At 45.6% G+C, this 21885-nt stretch overlaps 2 protein-coding genes and 1 long non-coding RNA gene across 6 annotated transcripts; 2 read left to right on the top strand and 1 right to left on the bottom strand.

Moving 5' to 3' along the window:
• The first annotated feature begins 2028 nt into the window (after window positions 1–2028).
• Window positions 2029–18823, top strand: actn1 (actinin, alpha 1). Of its 4 annotated transcripts, XM_037241175.1 has the most exons (22): window positions 2318–2416; window positions 10074–10188; window positions 10273–10392; window positions 11083–11169; window positions 11238–11325; window positions 12183–12261; window positions 12365–12446; window positions 12823–12908; window positions 14182–14274; window positions 14598–14828; window positions 14952–15099; window positions 15177–15327; window positions 15438–15546; window positions 15633–15773; window positions 15851–16033; window positions 16104–16238; window positions 16321–16500; window positions 16596–16742; window positions 17436–17516; window positions 17668–17733; window positions 18120–18278; window positions 18379–18823. In XM_037241175.1, exons 1-22 carry the CDS (start codon window positions 2318–2320, stop codon window positions 18535–18537), a joined length of 2739 nt encoding a protein of 912 aa, XP_037097070.1. In that variant the 3' UTR covers window positions 18538–18823. The 4 variants fall into 4 exon arrangements, with proteins under 4 accessions (XP_037097073.1, XP_037097072.1, XP_037097070.1 ...); XM_037241178.1 differs by lacking the exons at window positions 12823–12908; window positions 17436–17516 and adding an exon at window positions 13341–13426 and having other exon boundaries at window positions 2029–2416; XM_037241177.1 differs by lacking the exon at window positions 17436–17516 and having other exon boundaries at window positions 2030–2416.
• On the bottom strand, window positions 18703–21628 carry LOC119116216. The gene is made up of 2 exons (XR_005096239.1): window positions 21493–21628; window positions 18703–20201 (listed from the first exon to the last, which is right to left on the bottom strand). It is a non-coding gene; the product is annotated as an uncharacterized LOC119116216 (long non-coding RNA).
• On the top strand, window positions 19390–20597 carry LOC119116207 (cytochrome c oxidase assembly protein COX16 homolog, mitochondrial). The gene is made up of 4 exons (XM_037241441.1): window positions 19390–19531; window positions 19603–19680; window positions 19883–19951; window positions 20092–20597. The coding sequence occupies exons 1-4, from the start codon at window positions 19472–19474 to the stop codon at window positions 20203–20205; spliced, it is 321 nt and encodes a 106-aa protein (XP_037097336.1). The 5' UTR covers window positions 19390–19471; the 3' UTR covers window positions 20206–20597.
• Window positions 21629–21885: the final 257 nt, after the last annotated feature.

Raw genomic sequence — 21885 nt, 5'->3', positions numbered from 1 at the left:
TATCTGCTTTTCACAGTACTTGTTAAAAAAAAAAAAAAAGTGGTAATTTAAAAAGTGTTTACATAGCCTGGCAGAAATTGTTAAATGTGTGACTTTGCCAAATCGCCCCAATTAATTTGCTGTAATGGAAGCATTGATCAAAGTGTTGTTTACAATGGCTTCCGTGCAGCTTGTTGGGATTTATCTGCAGGAAATGGACATCCTCAGTTTCACCCTCATGACTCCTCTGGGACGCTCATTAATGCCCACACGCTCGAGGCTTGTTTACACTTTTTTCCCCCTTCAATTTGTTGCATATTTTACTTTTTTTAGTCCACTCTTCTACGATCGAAACCTGATCCCACGTGTGAAGCTTTTATTAGCACGTACATTCAAATTTGGTTGGCGTATATCCAGCAAAGGTAAACTGGTTGTGCGTGCTAGTCGCGGCGGGAAACGCCCTCCCTTCGTCATTCTAACAATAACAATGCCAAAATTGCAGATTCATTTTAATGGAGATGTGATATTTCCACACCACGTAATCTCTTAATTTTAGATTCTCGTGGACTCTCTGACCGTGTTCGTTTGCCCACAAAGGCATCACAAGTCAATGGGATCATCATCATCCCATACAAGGCCAAGCGTTCCCCTTCCCAACATGACTGGAATACCTTGGGAAGCTGCCAGTGAGCTCAGCACCGGCAGCAGCGGACTCCATGTGTTCGGAATTCTGAAAATAATTTTATTCGTCTATATCCTTCATCAGTACGGCATTAATAGTGGTTATATGCAGAGGATAAAAAAATATGAGCTTTGTATTATTTTGTGTTCCCCCCCCACCACGCAAAGTGTAGTTCTGCATTGCAACAAGCTGTGGAGTCAAACCGTGACATCACTTTCCCAAACATTTATCTCTTCCCCTTTCGAAGTTTGTCCATATATAGAAGAGCAATCCGACTCTGACTGGGGCTCTCCCCGCCTCACCTCAGTGAGGAAAAGGAGGAGGAGGAAGGAAAGGAGGACGAGTTAACCTTAGAAGGCAGAGCGACCTGCACGCTGTCTGACTTGAGACTGACTCACCTTTGCTTCTCGAGGTTTCTCTGTGTGTGTGCAACATAGAATAGCCTAGTAAGGTGTTTCTGGCATATGTAAAGCTGGTACGCCTCTCCTGGGACATTCTTGACAATCTATTCCTTGACTGGGTGTGTTTTTGATGTCATCAGGGTGCGCTGCATCTTAACACGTCGGCCCTAAATCTCACACGAGTGTACAAGTGGGGTGAAGCCCATTAACCCTTAACACAGGATACATCTTATGTAATCAATGTCAAGTGCTGTTATAAATATTAGATTAGCAAGTGATCCTCTTTTCATCTACAAAAGCATTATTATCAAATAGTATCATTTGATTTGGAATGAGTGAACAGCAAATGTATTTGTCATTGATGAATTGACAGTTGCTAATTGCTAATGCAGCACAGTGTGAGACGCACCCAATGTATTAGCAATGCTATGCAATTTTTGACGCACAGCTGATATGATTTTTACATTTACATTTCTTATTTACACTATTTTGATTGACAGTGTCCATCAGATTTGTTTGCTCCACCTTTAGTAATATGTAAAAAGTAAATGCTATCGCTAGCTTGAACCCGTGCTCGTGCACCGTACCTAATGAGGTGTCCTTGTGTGTTTATTTTACCATCTTTTTAAATAATGCTCACTAATTAAACAAACATATTTTATTACGTTTCAGTTTTCCAGGCCGTGGGTGTCCTTTTACAAATCCGTCTCACCTTCTGCTACATTTAAATCACACTTGTTTTAGGCTAATTAGCCTCAAGTCGCCCGTCAATCACACTTGGAAGTCAAGCTTGGGCGGGAAATCTGCCGAAAGCCTGATGGATGAGAGCCCAATCGGCCAATCAGCGTCAAGCAAGGGCGGGCTCACACCTCCAAGCTGTCCAATCAGCATCCTTCTGCTTCGCCCATCGATCCCATTCGTCTGTTGCAAAGTTTTTTTTTCTGTCTCACTCCCCTTTTTTCTGTCGACCTGGCTCTGAGCGAAGCCTCCCTCTGGGGAACTGCAGAGCCGAGGAGGAACAAGAGTTTTGCTGGAAGAGAGAGAGAGAGAGAGAGAGAGAGCAAGGGGAAGCCGGAGGCGGACCGTCGAATCTCCCCCCTAACACACACTCGCCGTCTCCAGGAGGAGGAGGAGGAGGTGAAGAAGAAGCAGCGGACTGAGGAGAGGCAGCCGGCGGACACACACGCACACATACTAGGGAAGAGAAGCCGAGACAGACACACAGGCTGTTTGGCGCTCACGTCACCCCCACGTTATGGATCATTACGACGAAGAGCAGGTCTACATGCAGCAGGAGGACGACTGGGACCGGGACATGCTCCTGGATCCCGCCTGGGAGAAGCAGCAGCGAAAGGTGAGGAGCTCTCAGTCGCTCATTTCCGGGTTTACAGGCGCACAAACTCATCTCTTCTTTTCCCATTTCTTCTTCTTCATACTTTTTCCCTTTTCTTCTTCTGCTTCTCATTATTCCCAACTTCAAACACCAATTTGATATGGTAACCCTGACTTGAAACTCCGATTTGAACCCCCCAATCCTGGCTTGAGACCCCAATTTGAAACCTTAACTCTGTCTTGAAACCCTAATTTGAAACCCTAACCCTGGTTTGAACCCCCAATTTGAATATCCAATTTCTGGCTTCAAAGCCCAATTTGAAACCCTAATCCTGAATTGAAACCCGAATTTCTAAAATGAATCTCTGGTCCAATTCCAAATTTGGAAATTCAGGCTTCAAATTCAAACCCACTCCTTGCTTGAATTGAATCCATGACCACTTTCTCTGACTCGTACTTTTAAAGCCTAAATTTCTTTGGAAACCCCAATTTAGTCCTCGATATACCAAAATACTATTTAGAAACCCTGACATGATCTTAAAAGTTTAATTTCAACCCCTAGAATTTAGAAAACTGCATTTTTATTATATTGGAAAATATTGCCATTTGGATCATGTTTTTGTGCGACATTATTTATTGTAAAATTGGTCAAAAAGTGCCTTCAAATTAAATTCATTTCTCAAGATATAAAAAAAATAGCACAAATGGAATATTATTTGTGAGACAAGCACTATAGCAGGTTTATTTTAAAGTATCGGGTACCGGTGGATTCTGCCGATACCAATACATTTGTAATTAATTTTCGAGTGATTTTTTTTGTTTAACTTTGATGTGTAGGACGCTTTGATCGATTTAAGTCGTGTACTGAAGTGCGGCGTGACTGTTCAAGATGTGTGTGGAACGTTACGGTGGATTACAAGATGTGTGTCGGCTCCATTCAACAGCAATTAGTGCTGCAACAGGGACTCGAAAGGGTGGGGGGGATTCGAGTGTTACACTGGTGCACCTTTTTTCCTGCAACAGATGTCAGCCATGCGCTTGGCTGCATTAAGTCAATGATTGCCCCCCCCCATTTCCAAAAACATGTCATCTGCTGTATGATGAGATGTGGATTAGCAAAGTCTATCCTTGACTTAATTTGCAGAGGGGGGGGGGGGTGATGGGATTATCCTTGACTGTGACTTCCTCAGCCCTCCACACACTACCTTTCACCCCCTCCTCCTACTTTATAGAAAGAAAAAGGGGGGGGGTGAGGAGAAAAAAGATGTGTGGAATCTGAACAAGCGCTGCGGTTTGGGCCGGGCTTGCGTTGGGAGCGAGCGTGCCCAAAAATGGTAATAATCTCGCCCCTTCTCGCTGCTGCTGCTGTTGGAAAAAGTTTTTCAAACACCCCCCTCCTCCTCCTCCTCCTCCTTCATCCAGTTTCTTCTTGCTTCTGGTTTCCTGCGTGATGTCATCCTCTGCTACCGGGGAGAAGCGCGGTCACGGCGCAGACACCCTCAGGTGTCACGACTTTTTGGAAACCCTAATCCTGGCTAGAACTAAATTGAAACCCTAAGCCACATTTGAAACCCTACCTCTGGGTAAAAACTTAAATACGCAACCATTGGCCTTTTTTGAAATGCTAACCGTGGCTACGGCTGCAGCTAACGATTATTTTAATCGATTAGCAGTTGACCTTTCTAATTTGAAACTTTAAACCTGGTCGCCCACACGACGTCAGCCACTCTTGCTACCTCTGAGACGCACGCCATATTGCCGTCGTCAGGTGTGACATGCAGCTTGCACATTGTCACAAATGTGGAGAAGAGAAAAAAAAAAGCAGCTGGCCCACACGCTTGTCACCTTCTGAATGTTTCATTGGTGTAACTTACATTTACTTCTCCTGGCAGCTGTGCAACTTCTCGGTCCATGGTCGCAATTTCAATCTCAATTTCAATCATTCGAATGGAATAAAGGAAAATATTGCAATCGCAAAAACAAGTCGTGTGTGCTTGGAGCTTTTCCTATCCCAAGATATCCGTAGGAAAATATCACTTTGAGATGTGAGAGGGAAGAAAAACATGTCAAGTTGTAAGCTGGAAGGGGGAAAAAAAAAAAGTTCTGCAACATGAACTGTTGCTACAAGCGGTCATATGAACTAGCTTGACAAAGAACATGCATTCTGCTGATTTGAAGAATTCAACTTTGAGTGTAGTTTGCACAGCGACACGTGCATTGTTAGCTGTCACGCTCTTTTGTCAAGCGGCGAGGCTATGCAAGGTGCATCATGGGAATGCAGGAATGTGATGACGGCAAGTGTTTTGTGGACCAGCGTTTTTTTTTTTTCTTTACCAGCAGTGAAACATCACAGTCTTTTGTAGGCTAGCTGAAGCTAAAAAACAAAACGTATGTTTGAACGCCATTCCATCCACACGCTACTATTTGTATTTGCAATTTTTTTTTCCCCAAATAATCATCTGTGGTATTTCGAGTTTTACGCAACCCCGTAACCGTCGCGCAAGAAAAGACAAGTCACCGCACAGCCCCGACGGAATGGAGAAATATGGCCGCCCTTAAATGGGAGTGTCATGATGCAACAGCGGTGGATGCTTCTTATCTCCGCGTGGCCTTTTGGGAATGTAGGTGTGGTACGGAAGAGTTTAGGGTAGGACAAAAATAAAATAACAAACCTGGACCACAGCTAGAAAACCTGAAAATCGTCTTTTTATGCAAACACGATTAGAAAGAAATATGCAAGATTGGCAACCTGACTGATGTGTCCCTGAAAAACACCTGGCTGTGCAAAGACATTAAGATTCCAAGATAAGCATCCTCGTACTTGCAACTCACGCCGGGACACGTTTGGGAATCCAAACGTAAGGAAAAAAAAAACACGATCATCAAAGTGTATTGTCCTGACCTGCAAAACGGGAATGTTTCAACTGACTAATTTCAGCTTTATTTGGTGCTAATGGCTGCTTAATTTCTTTACTGCCGATATAATCGTCTTCCCCAGAAAAGCCTGAATGCAAATTGTCTCCAAATTTAGATGCTAGCTCCCGGCCCGGCCCGGCCCGGCGCGGCGCGTACGTCATTAAAAGGTCATTAAAACAAGTTGGGTGCTTTGAATCTTAATAGCTTTTTGTGACTCCTCATCTGGAGTTTGTTCAACACACATTTGAACCGGTTCTGAAAATGTGAGCGTCCCCACAAGACAAGCTAACTTGGCTAATGCGGGTAGCAGCTGGAGATGGTGTAAACAGATACGCAGGTAAAAAAAAAAAGGCAGGCAAGCCGAACCCGACACACCTTTTGCATTCAGTAGAATTTGGGTGTGTGTGTGTGTAGTCGGGGGGGCGGAGCTTTGTGGAAGAAGAGACAGTGACAGACAGAGAGCAGTTCTTCAGGCCGGCCGGTCCTTTGTCTACCTTAGTGATCTTCGATGCTATCCCTTCACTCTCCGGACGTTATTTACTTCACTTAATTGGCTTCTTGTTGCGTTGCGGCAAACTGCCGTCGCAAAATTGCTGCTGACGCTGCAGCTTTAGAGAATGGGAAGTTACATCGACCATAGATAGATATGAAATCGAAATAGGAAGAAACTAAAGGTCAGGTCACTGTCCAAACGTTGAACTTATAATTGAGCATTGTAAATAAACTAACATTAGCTAGCCGCAGATGCTACAAGGCATTATTAGAACCTCAAAAACTTTTATATTCATCAACTTCCTCCTCTGTTTCCTTCCACCTGGCCTCCTTTCCCGCGCTGAATAAAAGAAAAAAACGTACGAGTGAGTGGGCGTCGGCCGTCGCGCGAGGGAAAGTTATTTGCTGACATTTCGCCCGAGCGTGTCGAAATTGCCCCTGCGGCCTTATCGGGAATAGCGACGCGTCAGCTCTGTTTGCTCTCTGAGTAAACACACGGCTGCTACGTTGCGTTCATGCCACTGACTGGACTGGACGGGCCGGTGCTCTCACTCACATTTTTCAGACTGGGTGGGAAAAAAAAAAAATCATAAAAGTGACCATCCATCTATTTTGTCGTAAACTGAGGGGCCAAAACAGAAGGTGTGGAAGTGCAACGTTTTTAAACGTGCCAAGTCAATCTCCAGACTCAAATCCCGCATTTTAGCTCATTAAAAAACAATAAAATAAAGTAAAGCTTCTCTGTGGTTGTTTTCATGCTAGCCTTTAGCCATTATGCTAGTCATTGTAGATTAGCATCTCCCCTAATTCATGCTTCAGACATTTTGTGTAATTGATATCAGTCATGTTGTGCCAGGCAACCAGGTGCCTATTATTTTACTTCCGAGTTTATGGTTATCCTCACAAAATCTACTCGTAACAGCCCATGTAAAACAAAACCTCCCATGCTAGCCGGGCTAGCCGTTAGCTGTTTTACTCTTGGCTAGATGCTGTCACATGCCCCCAATTCTGCATCTGTGCTGTTTTCACAGCGCAACGACCCGGAAAAAAAGGCCCAAAAAAAGTATTTTGACGCTTCCATGTCCCGAGGCCGTTTGTTCTTATTTTCCAAGCCAGTATTGAATATGTGAATTTCATTCCGCGGCGGCTATTATTGATCAGACTGCGCGATGGAGTGGATCCCCCTCGCGGGCTTTTTGTAATGCCGACTGTGTCGACAGTCTGTCTGCACTCTTTATTTGTTTATTTCCGACATGACCATCAAAACCGTATGAGAAATGCACAAATATTGCATCATAGGTAAAGTACACAAGCGGACACAGTGACGGGAAGTACTCAGTATCGTAGCTTCAGTAGTCATGAGTCAGCTAGCGCTCGCCGCTTTGTGCCCGAGCAAGCATTTTTTTTCTCTCTCGCTCTCTCTCTCTCTCGCCACTGCTGACCGTCACCTGACTCAGCCGCAAGCCGCTCGGCCACAAAGGAGGCTTTCAGCGCGCTTACTGTACTTGCCGCACTCCATTCGAAAACGCCGGGATCCAGAAACTTCCATTAGCTGGATTTACGCCGAAAAATGTCCAGTTTTCTCCCCACTATTTTTTTCTTTTAAGCCTGCGTATGTCGTTATAAATGTTGGACCAATCAGTTGTGTCTCTTGACTTTTGTCTGAATCGTGTATAGAACATTTTACTCTCGCGCTCGGGGCCAGAAAAGCTCTGGCCGTCTCCCAAAGGGTCATCTTTCACCCTCTCTCTTGTCTCCTTCCTTTAAAGTGAGAACACACACATGCATTTCCACCCCGTGTGTGTGTGTGTGCACGTGTGTGTCCTAGGCAACCGGTAGGAAGTGTGTTTCCCTGCGGCTGGCTCGTAAGCGTGATGGAGTGCGTCAGTAGCTCAGGTGCAGCATCCATTGACGCAGACACTTTAAGTGCAAAAGTGCCAAATCAGCACAATCTTTATACATCTCCTTGGCAGCGGCTCCCGCTACGCCATTTGTGTGTGTGTCAAGTGTAATTGTGTTGCGCGGGGGCCAACAAGGCCGCTTTTGTCAGCGCCGCATGGATATTTACCGTCGCTTCTCTCTAATGCATATTCATGCACGAGTGCGTGTGTGTGTAACATGAGAAATGGACACGTGCTAACAGCTAGCCCGCTCGTCGCTGGAGAAAACAAAACAAAAAAGGCACAAGCGCGGTAATGGTGAGGCGGTTGCCGTGGCAACCAGCAAAGCCTCTCCAGCCTCAAGGGTGCCCGGCATCTGAAAATGCGTGTCGAAGCATTTAACCGGCGCCAACGAGGGTCTCAATGAGTCTCCGACGCGCCGACTGAAATCGGCAACAATTTGAACTTCCAAATTGAACAACAATTGGGCCTTTTCCTGGATTGCGTCCGCTCTGACTTCCTCCATTTTCCTGGACTCTCTTTTTTCCCTCCCTCGCTCGCTGGCAGCTGACCATGTGTCAAACTTGAGATTTCTTCTCCAGCCGTTTGACCACCCCCCCGTTGAGAGCCGTCTGAGTTTTTGCATCCAAGACTTGACGTCGACCGAGTTTTTATACGAAACTGGAGATTCATTTGACACCAGATGGCGTGTATTTATAGAAGCTACATACATGTGGCTTGCGTTATCTCGGAATACAAATGTGTGCAGCACATCAGTGAGCGAACCACCTTTATAAATAATCAAATAAATAATCAAATTAATCCAGTGCATGTACAGTAATTGCATTACATTAAAAATGATCGGTACCACTTTTCTCAACTCCTATTGAGCCAAGGCTGATGTTTTACTTTTTTTAACTCACCAATTGGTGATCGGCTCCAAAATAATAATCGATGGATTGATCATCAACCAGGCCGATTCATTCGATTTTGAAGCCGATATTGTTCCTTCTACTGAAAATAAATAGTTGCTCCAAATAGCAGGTATCGGTCTACTTTACTGCTAATAATCGCGCACACAAAGAGTGGAAATTTGGCCACGCTGTTAAAAAAAAAAACATCTTCCTGTGCATCAGCCCCTGCCAGCAACATCTGACTTCCTTTGCTTAGGCCTGTTGAACCGCTGCGACGCTTCAACTGGCAGGAATGAGTGAAGCAGGAAATATTTCTTGAAGCCTTGATGATTAATGAAGGGAGGAGCGCAGGAGTTTTGAAATCAGCTCACAACTTTTGCGTTTTAATCAAGCCACACTTACAAGTTACAAGTACCTCCGTGTGTTTTCCGCGAGGGGGGGGGCGTGTGGATGTATAGCACATGCTACGGCGTGCTCTTGACCCCTCTTAACGCTCTGGCAGGCCTCGTTTTTTGGGAGGTGACGAATAGAGAGAGAGAAAGCAGGCTCACGTTTGAGCCAGCCAGATGTTGTTGTGTTTTCGCTTTTCTTGCACTTGCGCAGCAAGTGAGCCCGCCCGGAGCAGTTTGGACTCGGCGGTCAACAGCAAACTGCACATTGAGTTAATACATGAAAATAACCTCATTTTGTTTGGATTTGACAAAGTTAATAGAAGCAAAGCACTTTTGTTCTATCTGGGTTGTAATGGTTTGGTGCAATCTTGCAAACAACCAAACAATGACATACAAAAATAAAAATATCAAAATATTAGGGAAAGAAAATAAAGTATGAGTGGGAAAAAAACATACTGAATATATTGCAAAATTACATAGAAATGCAAAATAATTAGCAATAAAAATAGACAAAAATGTTTAAAAAATAGATAAAAATTTAACAATAAGAAAACTAATCGGAGAAAAATATTAAATAATTTCAAAAATTAAAAATATTGAAAAAAATAAGACCAAAAATGATTTGCTTCTGTGTTGATTTTGAATTACACCCTCTTCGGCGTATCCCTCCGCATGGAATTAACTGAAAGCTCCCCATCGCGGTCGCAAGAATCAATCTCAGGGCGTGTGCCCAGCTCCATAAAGTCGCTTCTATCCTTGGAGATGAAACACCATATAATCTTTCCTCTGTTCCTTTCGACATCGGTCGCGCTCCGCTTCCTTTCAGCGGCCAGCGCGTGCCAGTAAAAAAGCCAAGTGGTCGCGTAAACCTCAACCGATGACGGCCGCCTTTTGAAGGGATGACGTTCGACTGATGCGAGTGCCAACAGCGCCTTCGCTACCGTTTTGGGATGAATTGCTTTAAGTCTCGTCCTAGTACAAAAAACACATTTCTAGGATTTTTAGGAACCCGAGGAACCCATTAAAAAAAATACGTACAGATTTGATATCAGTTCCTTTTTTTTCCCCCCCCATTTCTTCCGTAGACGTTCACAGCTTGGTGCAACTCTCACTTGAGAAAAGCCGGCACGCAGATCGAGAACATCGAAGAGGACTTTCGGGACGGTCTGAAACTCATGCTCCTGCTGGAGGTCATTTCGGGTCAGTGGTTCCCACCCGCTTAGAGATATAGAACCCAGCCACGCAGATATTAAAAATAATATCCCATCACTTTCTCCCATGCAGGGGAACGTCTGGCCAAACCCGAGCGAGGCAAGATGAAAGTGCACAAGATCTCCAACGTGAACAAAGCGCTGGACTTCATCACCGGCAAAGGTGTCAAGCTGGTGTCCATCGGCGCCGAGGGTGAGCGCCACTCATTGATTACGCTTGAAAGATATTCGGTGCGACCATTCGATCAGATCCGAGCCAGACCGACATTCCAGACGGATTACGCGCCTGGAATCCCTCGTCCATACATCTCATCAGGGAGCTGCTTGGGATTTTAAGGGGTGGGGGGTGGCCGTTGCCCTTTCAAATGGCATTAACGGGATTGATCGGTCGCCTCGTGTGTCAAACCGGAACCGACGACTGTTTTTAACCCTCGTGGCGCCGCGTCCATGCGTCCACCTTGGAAGCGGCTCCTGAGCCGCCTGATCCTGATTGGATTACTGCGATTTATTGAAGACGGCCAACCTGTCGGGAAGGATTGTCTTTACGACTAACACAACACGGAGAGAGGAGCAGATAGCACCGCGTCATTCACACAATGCTCGTCATTGCTGTCAACGACTTGTGCAGCAGCAGCCAAAAAAAAAAACACACGTTGACATTTTTATTTTAAATAAAGTACTATTTATTATTCTGTCATTTTCACATTATAAAAACAAACTCACACTTTTTTGCTTCACTTCTATGGACTGCTCCTTCTGCTGTTCATGCCTTGGCCACCTGGGGGCAGTATAATACAGACATAACAGGAAAAGAAATAGTAATTTAAGTTATAATTATTGTTGTCAAACTTTTCATTTCATTCACTTTTTGAATGACCTACAGAAATTGTCGACGGCAATGCCAAGATGACATTGGGAATGATCTGGACCATCATCCTCCGCTTTGCCATCCAAGACATTTCCGTTGAAGGTAAGTGTGAGTGCTTTCCGTAATTATTAGCGGAGAATCATCACGAGTGATCTTCTTCCCGATCTCAGAGACGTCCGCCAAGGAAGGCCTCCTGCTGTGGTGCCAGCGCAAGACGGCGCCCTACAAGAACGTCAACATTCAGAACTTTCACATCAGGTCAGAACCCAAACATTTATCCGCTTTGCTACTTTCTTTGTGTGGATTGTGTGGATTTCTACTCAAACGCACACAGGCAGCATTTCATAATGTTTTGACATCTCGAGTGACTTCATCGTCTAATTATCTCCGTCTGGGCTGAGTGGTTCACATTTTTACAAAACATGCTTTTTGGCTTGATTGGATGAGAAGCTGAACTGCAACTAACCCGGGGCGAGAGGAACATGACGTGACGCCAACAGATGAGTAGTGTTAACAAAAAGCTGTGGTAAATATGAAAAGAGAATTTAAAGTGGAAAAAAAAAAGAGTTCTGTACTGAATCATTGATCGCTGTGGATGAAAGGCGAGAAGAAGAAAGGAGGGGGGAGTCAGATCACCGTGAGGGGTCCAACATGGGGTGGGGGGGGGCGGTTCTGGACCCTTTGATGCGGCCTCTGTGACACCTGAGATGTGAGGCAAACAATAGCTTCTTTATTATTCTTTTTACGTTTGAAGCACAGCGTTCATTGCCGCTTCAAAACATGCCGTCAAAATGTAATCATTTCAAAGTCTACATTCACCCAGAAAAGTCAAAGCTCTGCATAAAGTTTATTAATTGATTCAAAATATCAGATACTGCACAAAAACAACGGAAGCACGCCTCAATAATAAAAAAAAAAGGATTCAAAGATGAAAGCAGATTAGTTTCCATTCATAGCACCCAAAACAAAACCGCTGGAGGCCATTTCTCTATGATCATATTCCAGTGTGGCCTTCAGTGCATTTTTTGTGGGTGGGATTTGATGGCATTTCAACATATTGGAGGAGCATTTCCATTTCAGATATGTTCTAACAAGAAGTTTCCTTTTGTCTTCAGTTGGAAAGATGGTTTGGGCTTCTGTGCGCTTATTCATCGGCACCGCCCGGAGCTCATCGACTATGGGAAACTACGCAAGGTGAGAGGACGGCAAAATGTCACTTGGTCGGGCGGGCGGTACCATTATGATTTGGGGGGGGGGGTGAAATGGGATGACGCCAATTGTTGTTTTCTGTCATCAGGACGACCCCATGACCAACCTGAACACAGCCTTCGACGTTGCCGAGAAGTACTTGGATATTCCCAAGATGTTGGATGCAGAAGGTAAAAAAAAGATTAGCATTGTGTATCGTTTCAAATTGTCATTCTCACTGCCAATCATGTTTAACTTTCAATTGTGGAAAAAGTTGCTGGATTGCAGGGCCACATTTGAACCAATTTACATAACCCTCCATCACCGACTTCCTCCTCCCAATGATTTGGCAGCTAGGCTGGGCCAAGATGTGCCATTTTCAAGCAGACTCCACGGAAACAATGTCAAAGCTCTTTAACCAATCGAAACCTCCCTTCCAAGCACATCTGGACTTGTTGGTGTATGGCGATGGATGATGCTGAGCTAAAAGCTCTTCAATGACGAGTCCTCCCCTCCCTCCACCACACCTCTCTTCTCCCCCCTTCCTCTCCCCCTCCTCCCCCACAGACATTGTGGGCACTGCCCGTCCGGACGAGAAGGCCATCATGACCTACGTGTCTAGCTTCTACCACGCCTTCTCGGGCGCCCAGAAGGTATCCGTGGATGCAGCGTCCTCCTCCTCCTCCTCTTCTTCTTCCTCCTCCTCCACTCTCTCACCTTGACTTTTTTTTACCCCTCAGGTGTTTTCCTGACACTTTCTCTCTGCAGCGCACAATCCTCCCTGCAGGGGTCACACTCACTCTGCATGTTTTCGAAACGCATGTTTTTGTCTCCGAAGCTCTGGTCTGCCTCGCTGTCACTCGCAACGTGACAGAATATCCCCCCAAAATAAACATTAACACATCACCGTAAACATTTTACATAGCATGCTTCCCTTGAAGTCAAAAACAGCAGGCAAACTGGAGCTCTTTGAGATTACGCCCCCTGCTGGCCGTTTTTGTCCCTGCGCACTTTTACTCTTTCTCTCTCCTGGTTTTCTCCTGCTGCTCCTCTGTTCCTGCGGCCTGTTCCTGTTCCTGCGGCAGATATCATTAGCACCTTGAGGCCAGACGAGAAGGCCGTCATGACTTACGTGTCGTGTTACTACCACGCCTTCTCGGGCAAGCAGAAGGTGAGCAGCCCCGGAACACTCTGAAATCCCCAAACGGGGCCGACTCCGCGTTTCATTCAAAAAGTCCTGTGCGGGTCGTTAAAAACTAGGATTGGACAGTTTAGTCGTTGACTAAATAGTGATGCATAGCAGACATTAGCAGCTGTCGGCGTATTTTCTAAACAAGGGCTTGTTTCCTTCTAAGGAGTCATGGCGCCTGTCGAAATATGCGAGCAGTATGTAAATATTGATGAATACGGAGCAATAAGTTTCACCGCATGTCGCTTCCACTCAAGCGCCACTAGAGCATCCATCTATCTTTGTTTTGTTGTTCGGTCTCCTCTGCGGTGCCTTGTCGTCATAGCGACCATGATGCAGAGGACATGTTCAAGGTGGCAGATGAGCTTGCAGCCATTGTAGCCGTTAGTCAGTTTTGCCTCTGTGGAGTGAAAACAAACAAAGAGGGAAATTTAATTTATTCATAAATGTTATACTAGGTTCATTCGGCATCCATTTTGGCTCAAATAATCCAATCAGTCAAACCGAGATTGTCATGGATTTCCACGCAGCTCTTCGCTTGGCTCTCATTGGCTTGTGCAGGTGTACCTAATGACGCGGCCAATGGACTGACCTCACGCACAAGCTTTTCTTCTACTTTGGCTGCACTGTTTGGCTCCTCTTTTGGGAATTTCAAGGATGGAGCCTTTTTCCTGGCAATTTAAATTTTGGAAGAAAAAAAAAAATGTGATGATGATGATGAAGGTCTGATGTCGTAGGCGGAGACGGCGGCCAACAGGATCTGCAAGGTGCTGGCTGTCAATCAAGAGAATGAGAAGCTGATGACCGACTATGAGAAGCTGGCCAGTGATGTGAGCACAACCCCGCCCCCACGCACACACCTCCTATTGCCCCCTTCCATCGCCCACCCCCCTCCCTCCCCCAAACTCACCCTGGGGTGTTTGTGCTCCAAATAGGCATCAGTACAAACGAGTCCATAATAGAAGAAGAAATGATATTTTATTATGGTCTAACAATTCACAAAAATGCATTTTTAACACTATTCTTATTTTTCTTTATTTTCACACACATCCACTTGCCCCACTTCCTCTTTTCCCACCACCATCCTTCATTTTACTTGCATGCATCTCAACCCTTCTCTGTCCACACACACACACGCACGCTTCTACTTCAGCTGTTGGAGTGGATCCGCCGCACCATCCCATGGCTGGAGAACCGCGTGCCTGAGAACACCATGCAGGCCATGCAGCAGAAGCTGGAGGACTTTCGAGACTACCGCCGGCTACACAAGCCGCCCAAAGTGCAGGAGAAGTGCCAGCTGGAGATCAACTTCAACACGCTGCAGACCAAGCTGAGGCTCAGCAACCGGCCCGCCTTCATGCCCTCCGAGGGCCAGATGGTGTCGGTGGGTTTCGCTTCTGTCCAAATCCTTTGTTCATACCTCAGGAAACTAGAACAGTGGGTTCTTATTTTTTTTTACATTTCATTCATTTATTTGCTGAAAAGATTCAAACCGTCTTCCCCGCAGGACATCAACAACGCCTGGGGCAACCTGGAGGGCGCCGAAAAGGGCTACGAGGAGTGGCTCCTCAACGAGATCCGCCGCCTGGAGAGACTGGACCACTTGGCCGAGAAGTTCCGACAGAAAGCGGCTATCCACGAAGGCTGGACACAAGGTACGAAAGTGGCATTTTTTTTTTTTGAGTGCTCACACAAAACTCCCGAAATTGAGACTGAGATGATCCCCGTGCAGGCAAGGACGAGATGCTTCAGCGCAAAGACTTTGAGACGGCGTCGCTGTCGGAAATCAAGGCGTTGCTGAAGAAGCACGAAGCCTTTGAGAGCGACTTGGCTGCCCATCAGGACCGCGTGGAGCAGATTGCGGCCATCGCGCAGGAGTTGAAGTAAGTCGAAAAGCGTCCAAAACATAAAAGGCTAGCCAGCTAACATTAGCTTTAAAGAGCATCAAGCCGAGCTACAGAAAAACGAAAATATTTTTGTTGTTGTCTTCCAGTGAGCTGGATTACTACGACTCACCAAATGTAAACAATCGCTGCCAGAGAATTTGTGACCAGTGGGATGCCCTTGGGGCTATGACCAAGCAACGTAGTGAAGCACTCCAGGTGAGTCCATTATATGCTGTGGAGGTTCTCATCCGCTCTTTAATTGGATCAAATATTTAAAAAAAAAAAATGATGGTATTCAACAGAGAACAGAAAAACTTCTGGAAACCATCGATGAGTTGTACCTGGAGTTTGCAAAGAGAGCAGCACCATTCAACAACTGGATGGAGGGCGCCATGGAGGATCTACAGGACTCCTTCATAGTCCATACCATTGAGGAAATCCAAGTGAGAATGCAGTTAAAATAAAAAAAGTGAGTTGCTTTTGCGTTATCATCTCACATTCCAGTACGTATGTGGCGCAGGGACTCAGCACGGCCCACGAGCAGTTCAAGGCCACGTTGCCGGAGGCTGACAAAGAGCGCCAGGCCATCCTGGGCATCCATAATGAGATCGCCAAGATCATGCAGACGTACCACGTCAACATGTCCGGCATCAACCCTTACACCACCATCAACCCTCAGGAGATCAACGCCAAGTGGGACAAGGTAACCACGAGCATCATTGAATAAAAGTGCAGTTCAGGATGGCGACGTCTGAACGATGATGTCCTTGCAGGTACGACAGCTGGTTCCTCAGCGTGACCAGGCCTTGATTGAGGAGCACGCCCGGCAGCAGAACAACGAGCGTCTGCGGCGCCAGTTCGCCGGCCAAGCCAACGTCATCGGGCCTTGGATCCAGACCAAGATGGAGGTCAGTCTAAAGAGCAGCCTGCTCTTGAATAACCTCACGCTCTCCTTCTAATATTTTGTTCCTGTGCGTATGTGGAGTGCAGGAAATCGGTTACATCTCAATGGAACTGCACGGCACGCTGGAGGACCAGTTGGCGCACCTGCGGCAGTATGAGAAGAGTATCGTCAACTACATGCCCAAGATTGAGCAGTTGGAGGGAGACCACCAGCTCATCCAGGCCGCGCTGATCTTTGACAACAAGCACACCAACTACACCATGGAGGTAGCTAGCAAGCCGCTAACGTTAGTACATAAAGCGACCAGACTATAAGAGCGGAGACGTAAGGAAAGCAAAACGCGTTTGTGTCATGTGTTCAGCACATCCGTGTGGGCTGGGAGCAACTTCTGACCACCATCGCTCGTACCATCAACGAGATCGAGAACCAGATCCTGACGCGGGATGCCAAAGGCATCAGCCAGGAGCAGCTCAACGAGTTCAGGGCCTCCTTCAACCACTTTGACAGGGTCAGTCGCAATGCCAGGATGTTCTTGGCAAGTGCTGGAATGGTGTCGCGGCTAACTACGTGCTAACCAGTCAACCTATTATTTGTGCTAGCGGCTAACATTAGCAGCACCAGAACAGAGTTGTTATAATATTTAGTGTGTGTTATATTATAGCGGGCTAGATATTGTTTAAAAATGTGAATATATATTTGAATGTTGATGCTGGGGTCACCACATGATCGGAGAGCCTGCCTGCCTGCCTTACACACTGCACAGTAACGCCTGAGAATGCCCTGGCCAAGCAACGTGTGTGTGCGAGTGTGTGTATGTTTGCATTTATGACTGTGTCTGCGTAGGTATTTGTTTGTGTGTATTTATGTGAGCACATGGATGCATGTGTTTGTTTTATTGTGTGTGTTTGTATTTGTGTGTACATCTGTACAGTATGTCTGCAGATGAGCGTGCCTGTATGCGTGTGCGTGTCCGCATGTATGCGAGTGCGTGTTGACCCTGCAGATGCTAACCAACCTCCAATATGTCTTCTCTGTTGTGTCTCCTGCATGCCTTCCCCACAATGCATGATATCACCCACACCTCACCTTCAAATCACCTGCATTACTGTCCGAATGAACACCCCCCACCCCGCCACCTGCCCTGTCACGGCCGTTGCGTGTCACTGCATGATGCCCACCCCACACCGTCACCACACGCCAGGACCACTCTGGCACGCTGGGGGCCGAGGAGTTCAAGGCCTGCCTGATCAGCCTCGGCTTCGATATCTCCAACGACGCCCAGGTACTTCTTGAACTCATCTCACCTTTTTGTTTTGTTTTTTTCCTTTCCTCCCTGCTTTTCCTTTCGTCCTCTTTCGATGGTTTCCCCTTTGCTTCCTTCTCTTGTTTTCTCTCTTTTTTCCCTTCCCGTCCGTCGCTCGCCCCTTATATAGAAGAGAACGGGAGTGATGGATGCAGACGACTTCAAGTCCTGCCTTATCTCCGTTGGTTACAATCTGGTAATGTTTTTTTTTCTTTTTGGTTGCTTTGAGAAGACTGCGTGTGAACAGGTAACATGTGTGTTGTATGTTGAACTCAAGAGCCTTACCATGCCAATTACAGTGGTGCAATTAGCTGGAAAACAATCCACTGAAGGAAATAACAAGCAAGCTACCAGACAAACTAATGAGCGAGCTAGCCAGAAGGCTAACTAAACATTACTGCCTGGCAACCCAGAAAACAAACTAAATGAATATTGAGCCTAACTAGCTAGTAAACCTGCTAAATAAATAATGAACAACGTAACGAGCTAGATGACTATTTTATATGCTAACTAAATAACAAGCAAACCATAGGCATTGTGTAACTATGGATGTGTTTGCGGATGCTTGCATGTACTTTGCAGGGCGAGAACGAGTTTGCCCGCATCATGAGCATTGTGGACCCCAACCGCATGGGCGTGGTCACCTTCCAGGCCTTCATTGACTTCATGTCACGCGAGACGGCCGACACAGACACGGCCGACCAGGTCATGGCCTCCTTCAAAGTCCTGGCAGGAGACAAGGTACGTCAATGGATGGATTATGTATGACCCTGTCAAATGAAGATTTAAAATTTGATTACAAATATTTCCTTGAAATTATTAACTGTCTGGTCCTCAACAGAACTACATTTTGGCGGACGAGTTGCGGCGGGAGCTGCCCCCCGACCAGGCGGAGTACTGCATGGCCCGCATGGCCCCGTACACGGGCCCCGATGGCGTGCCCGGGGCCCTCGACTACATGTCCTTCTCCACCGCCCTTTACGGCGAGAGCGACCTTTGAACTCTCTCCGCCGCCCCGCCCTTTACCCGCCCACTTTTTTTTTATTTTTTTTTTTTATGTTTCTGGCCTTATATTGTTTTGTCCTCACAAGTTGTGCTCCTTTGCTCCCCCCATGCCAAGCAGTTTACACAGAGAAAAACGTGTTATGTTTTTATTTTCTTGTTGTTGTCCTCGTTCATAAAGATATAAAGTTAACATATTTTATAATACTGAACAAAAAAAAAGGTATTTTTCTTCACCTGGTTAAGAGTGAGAGATGGAAATTGTAATAAAGAAAAATTGCTTTCATGTTGTCTGTTTATTCTCAGCTATTTACATAAAATATATTATTACAGTCATCAAACACAAAAGGTACAGATTTTTTGTGTTTTCTTTGGGGGCATTTTTGTGTTAAAATAATTTTCTGAGACAAAAAGTGCCACCAAATATAGAACTTTAAGCAGACGTTCTACAAGGCATGATTCGCAAAGCAAAATATCAATTTTTTTGTGGTCTGCTACTGCCATTTTGTGAATAAATTGCTGTTTCTAGATAGATATATTTGTCTTTATTTTGAAATCAGCCTATTAATGCAGATATTAAGCATTTTAAGGGACAATATACATATATAATTTGAGTATATGTTGTGGTCAACAGTTGTATTTTATGTACAAAGTTCAAAACCATCTGCTTGCTGGATTTAACCAAAACAGACATTTATCGTATTTAATTGGAATCATATAAATTCTAAGTAATTAGGCACTATTTATTAATAATATTTTGATACGAAAACATTTTAATAGTTAAATAGTTTGAAGGTTCCTACGTGAACGTTTGTAGCACACCGGACGTTTTAGTACGTCGAACCAAACCCGGAAGTGCACACCGGCTATTTAACCTGTATGTTCTTCACGAATATGAAAGTTAAGCAACGTAAAAAGTCAGAAAAGGAGCCATGTTTAGCTTAAAAACACTGCAGACGAATAAGACTGTGCGATATGGAGTTCCTATGCTCGTAAGTATGCGCTTACATATGTATTCGCATCTTGGTGGTCAGAAATTAGAAAAACAAATGTGTGGTTTCAGCTGTTGGTGGTCGGCGGTTCCTTCGGCCTGCGGGAGTTCACGCAGATCCGCTACGACGCCCAGAAGCTCAAGAGGAAGGTACGCCACTTTTTCACTGTTATGTCTTTCTCATGCTTTCAAAAAGCCCAGTAAATGTCACGTTTTTATTTAAAACCAACTAATGTAGCCATTGGTTCATTTTACTCTCATTATGACCAACATTCAAATGCAATGGCGTAGTAGTCCATCAAAAAACGGACACAGTCTATTTAATATTATTGTAACCATCTTGTGGTTTCAGTTGGATCCCTCACTGGAGGCCAAACTAAACCCGCAAAAGCAGTCGGTCATTTTGGAGCAAGAGTATGAGGTGAGGGGATCAGATGGAAGGAAAAATATGGATTTGATTGCAATAGCGGGGACACGTTTGAAACTGCCGAAGCTTCGCTGGCTTCAAATGAAATGTTTGCTTCTTCTCCTCTTCTGTGTCCGCCATCTTGTTTTGAGCAGAAGTTGAAGGATGACAATTTAGACGAGTGGAGGAATATTCGTGGCCCGCGGCCTTGGGAAGACTCTCGGGAGTTCCAGGAGCAGCAGAGCATAAAGAGGACCCCACAGAGCTAGGAGACGCACATACCCCTTAGATATAAAGTGGCGCCTTGAGATATGAGTTCCGTCAGCTCCTGGATCACGCTCAGAAATCAAAACAGCTCTCAAACAACACTGGTGAGCAGCAAATTTTAATTGGAGATATGCGTTGGTGTCTCTGATTGTATTTTAAAACTTGATTGGGGAAAAAATGTCTTAACTTTTCGCTCGAACATCAGTTTTAAAAAAAATATATTTTCATTTTTCATATTTTTGTCTGTTATGAAAACTTGATGTGCTAGAGAAAAAGTAAGTGCAGATTTGGAATGAGCTAAAAAATATCTCAAGTCTTGTCGTTGTTGATAATATTAGCACTATAATATATACTTTGTAAATACAGTAATTATATTAAATAGAATTTAAAAGAATTGAACAGTTTTTGTCACATTTTCTCCATCAGTTCTCATTCCGCTATACTCGCCTTGGGCACTTGGGGGCAGTCCAAGACAGACAATGAGGCTTAGAGACCTGGCCGGACTGCAAATAACGAGAATCCAGATAAAATTGATGCCATTGAAATACATTGGAAAAAGAACAATCAGTATGCTTTTTCCATGAAAATAGCGGGGAGGGGGGGGGGCAGCTAAAAAAAACTATATATACACAATGTATGCCGGGCACCACTGTGCATTTCACTAAGACAGCTCGAGTCCTCTCAGCTCATTAGTACAGCACTGATATCAGTCGTTCTTTGCAGGGGATAAAGAATATGAGGAATGATATTATGGTCCATCTGCGTGTTTAGCAACATTTGGGTAGCTGTTGCTTTCATTTAACATCACCACGTTGATGCTAATTGTTAGCCCGCGTGCTATTGAATGTTAGCTTTCAGGTAGCCTCCCACCATACAGCGCTCGTATCAAGTTTCAGCTTGCAAGTCAAAGCAAAAGGAAGGAGAACACAACTCCGGTTTCATCGGTCCGCCTCGTAGCTCACGCTCTTTCTCCGCCGGCGTCTAAAAATAGTCTGACGTTTGGCAGCTGAGGGGGAGTCCACGCGGAACAAATGCCCCCCGCGGCTCTTTTGCTTCGCTCGCAACATGATGAGCCGGATGGAAACGTGCCCACCACGCCCACAACTTCACGGGAGGGAGCGTAAGAGGGGTTGGGCCACGCGTCACCATGGTGATGAAGTTGATGATGATCCGCTTTTGATTAGCATTGAAAATCAATGGGTTTGTTTACTCTTTTTTTAGTTTCTTCGAAGGATTTGTAGCATTTATTTAGCATTCATTCGTCATGAGATGAGGTGGTGCAGGTGTACCTAATAATCCGACCGCAGTCCTCACGCTAGCTTCGCTGCAGGTTTTCTCCTCTCAGCTGACGAGGGCGATGACGTCGGCAGCCGTGCGCGCGGGAAGGAGCGACTGTAACCATTGGACACCGCCTCTAAAAATAATCATAATATTGTTAAAGCACCCACCTCCCTCCCGCCCCCCCCCCCCAAAAATAAAAGAGATGAGGAGGCGGTCACGGAGCGATGCGGGAGAGCGTCACTGAATGTGGAGGAAGAGGAGGAGAAGCAGGAGGAGGGACCTCGTGCGCGCGCCTTCCCCACCGGAGAGCGCTGATTCACGGCTCGGCGGCCGAGCGCGAGCCGCTGCGAGCATCCATCACCGGCGAGGACCTTAAAATACTCACCCTCTTTCCTTCCCTC

This window comes from Syngnathus acus, chromosome 22, assembly GCF_901709675.1.
Source record: "Syngnathus acus chromosome 22, fSynAcu1.2, whole genome shotgun sequence".
In the NCBI taxonomy this organism is placed as follows: Eukaryota; Metazoa; Chordata; class Actinopteri; order Syngnathiformes; family Syngnathidae; genus Syngnathus; species Syngnathus acus.
Note: the sequence above shows the minus strand (reverse complement) of the source record. Positions and strands in the feature narration are given on the sequence as shown.

What these genes read in the sequence shown, in the direction of transcription:
- actn1 (XM_037241175.1), top strand. Translation starts at nt 2,318, where the DNA reads ATGGATCATTACGACGAAGAGCAGGTCTACATGCAGCAGGAGGACGAC. An exon ending in CCTGCTGGAGGTCATTTCGG is followed by an intron (nt 10,189 to 10,272) that starts GTCAGTGGTTCC and finishes TCTCCCATGCAG; the next exon opens with GGGAACGTCTGGCCAAACCC. An exon ending in TCAACGCCAAGTGGGACAAG is followed by an intron (nt 16,034 to 16,103) that starts GTAACCACGAGC and finishes ATGTCCTTGCAG; the next exon opens with GTACGACAGCTGGTTCCTCA.
- LOC119116207 (XM_037241441.1), top strand. Translation starts at nt 19,472, where the DNA reads ATGTTTAGCTTAAAAACACTGCAGACGAATAAGACTGTGCGATATGGA. An exon ending in GATATGGAGTTCCTATGCTC is followed by an intron (nt 19,532 to 19,602) that starts GTAAGTATGCGC and finishes GTGTGGTTTCAG; the next exon opens with CTGTTGGTGGTCGGCGGTTC. An exon ending in CCCAGAAGCTCAAGAGGAAG is followed by an intron (nt 19,681 to 19,882) that starts GTACGCCACTTT and finishes TTGTGGTTTCAG; the next exon opens with TTGGATCCCTCACTGGAGGC.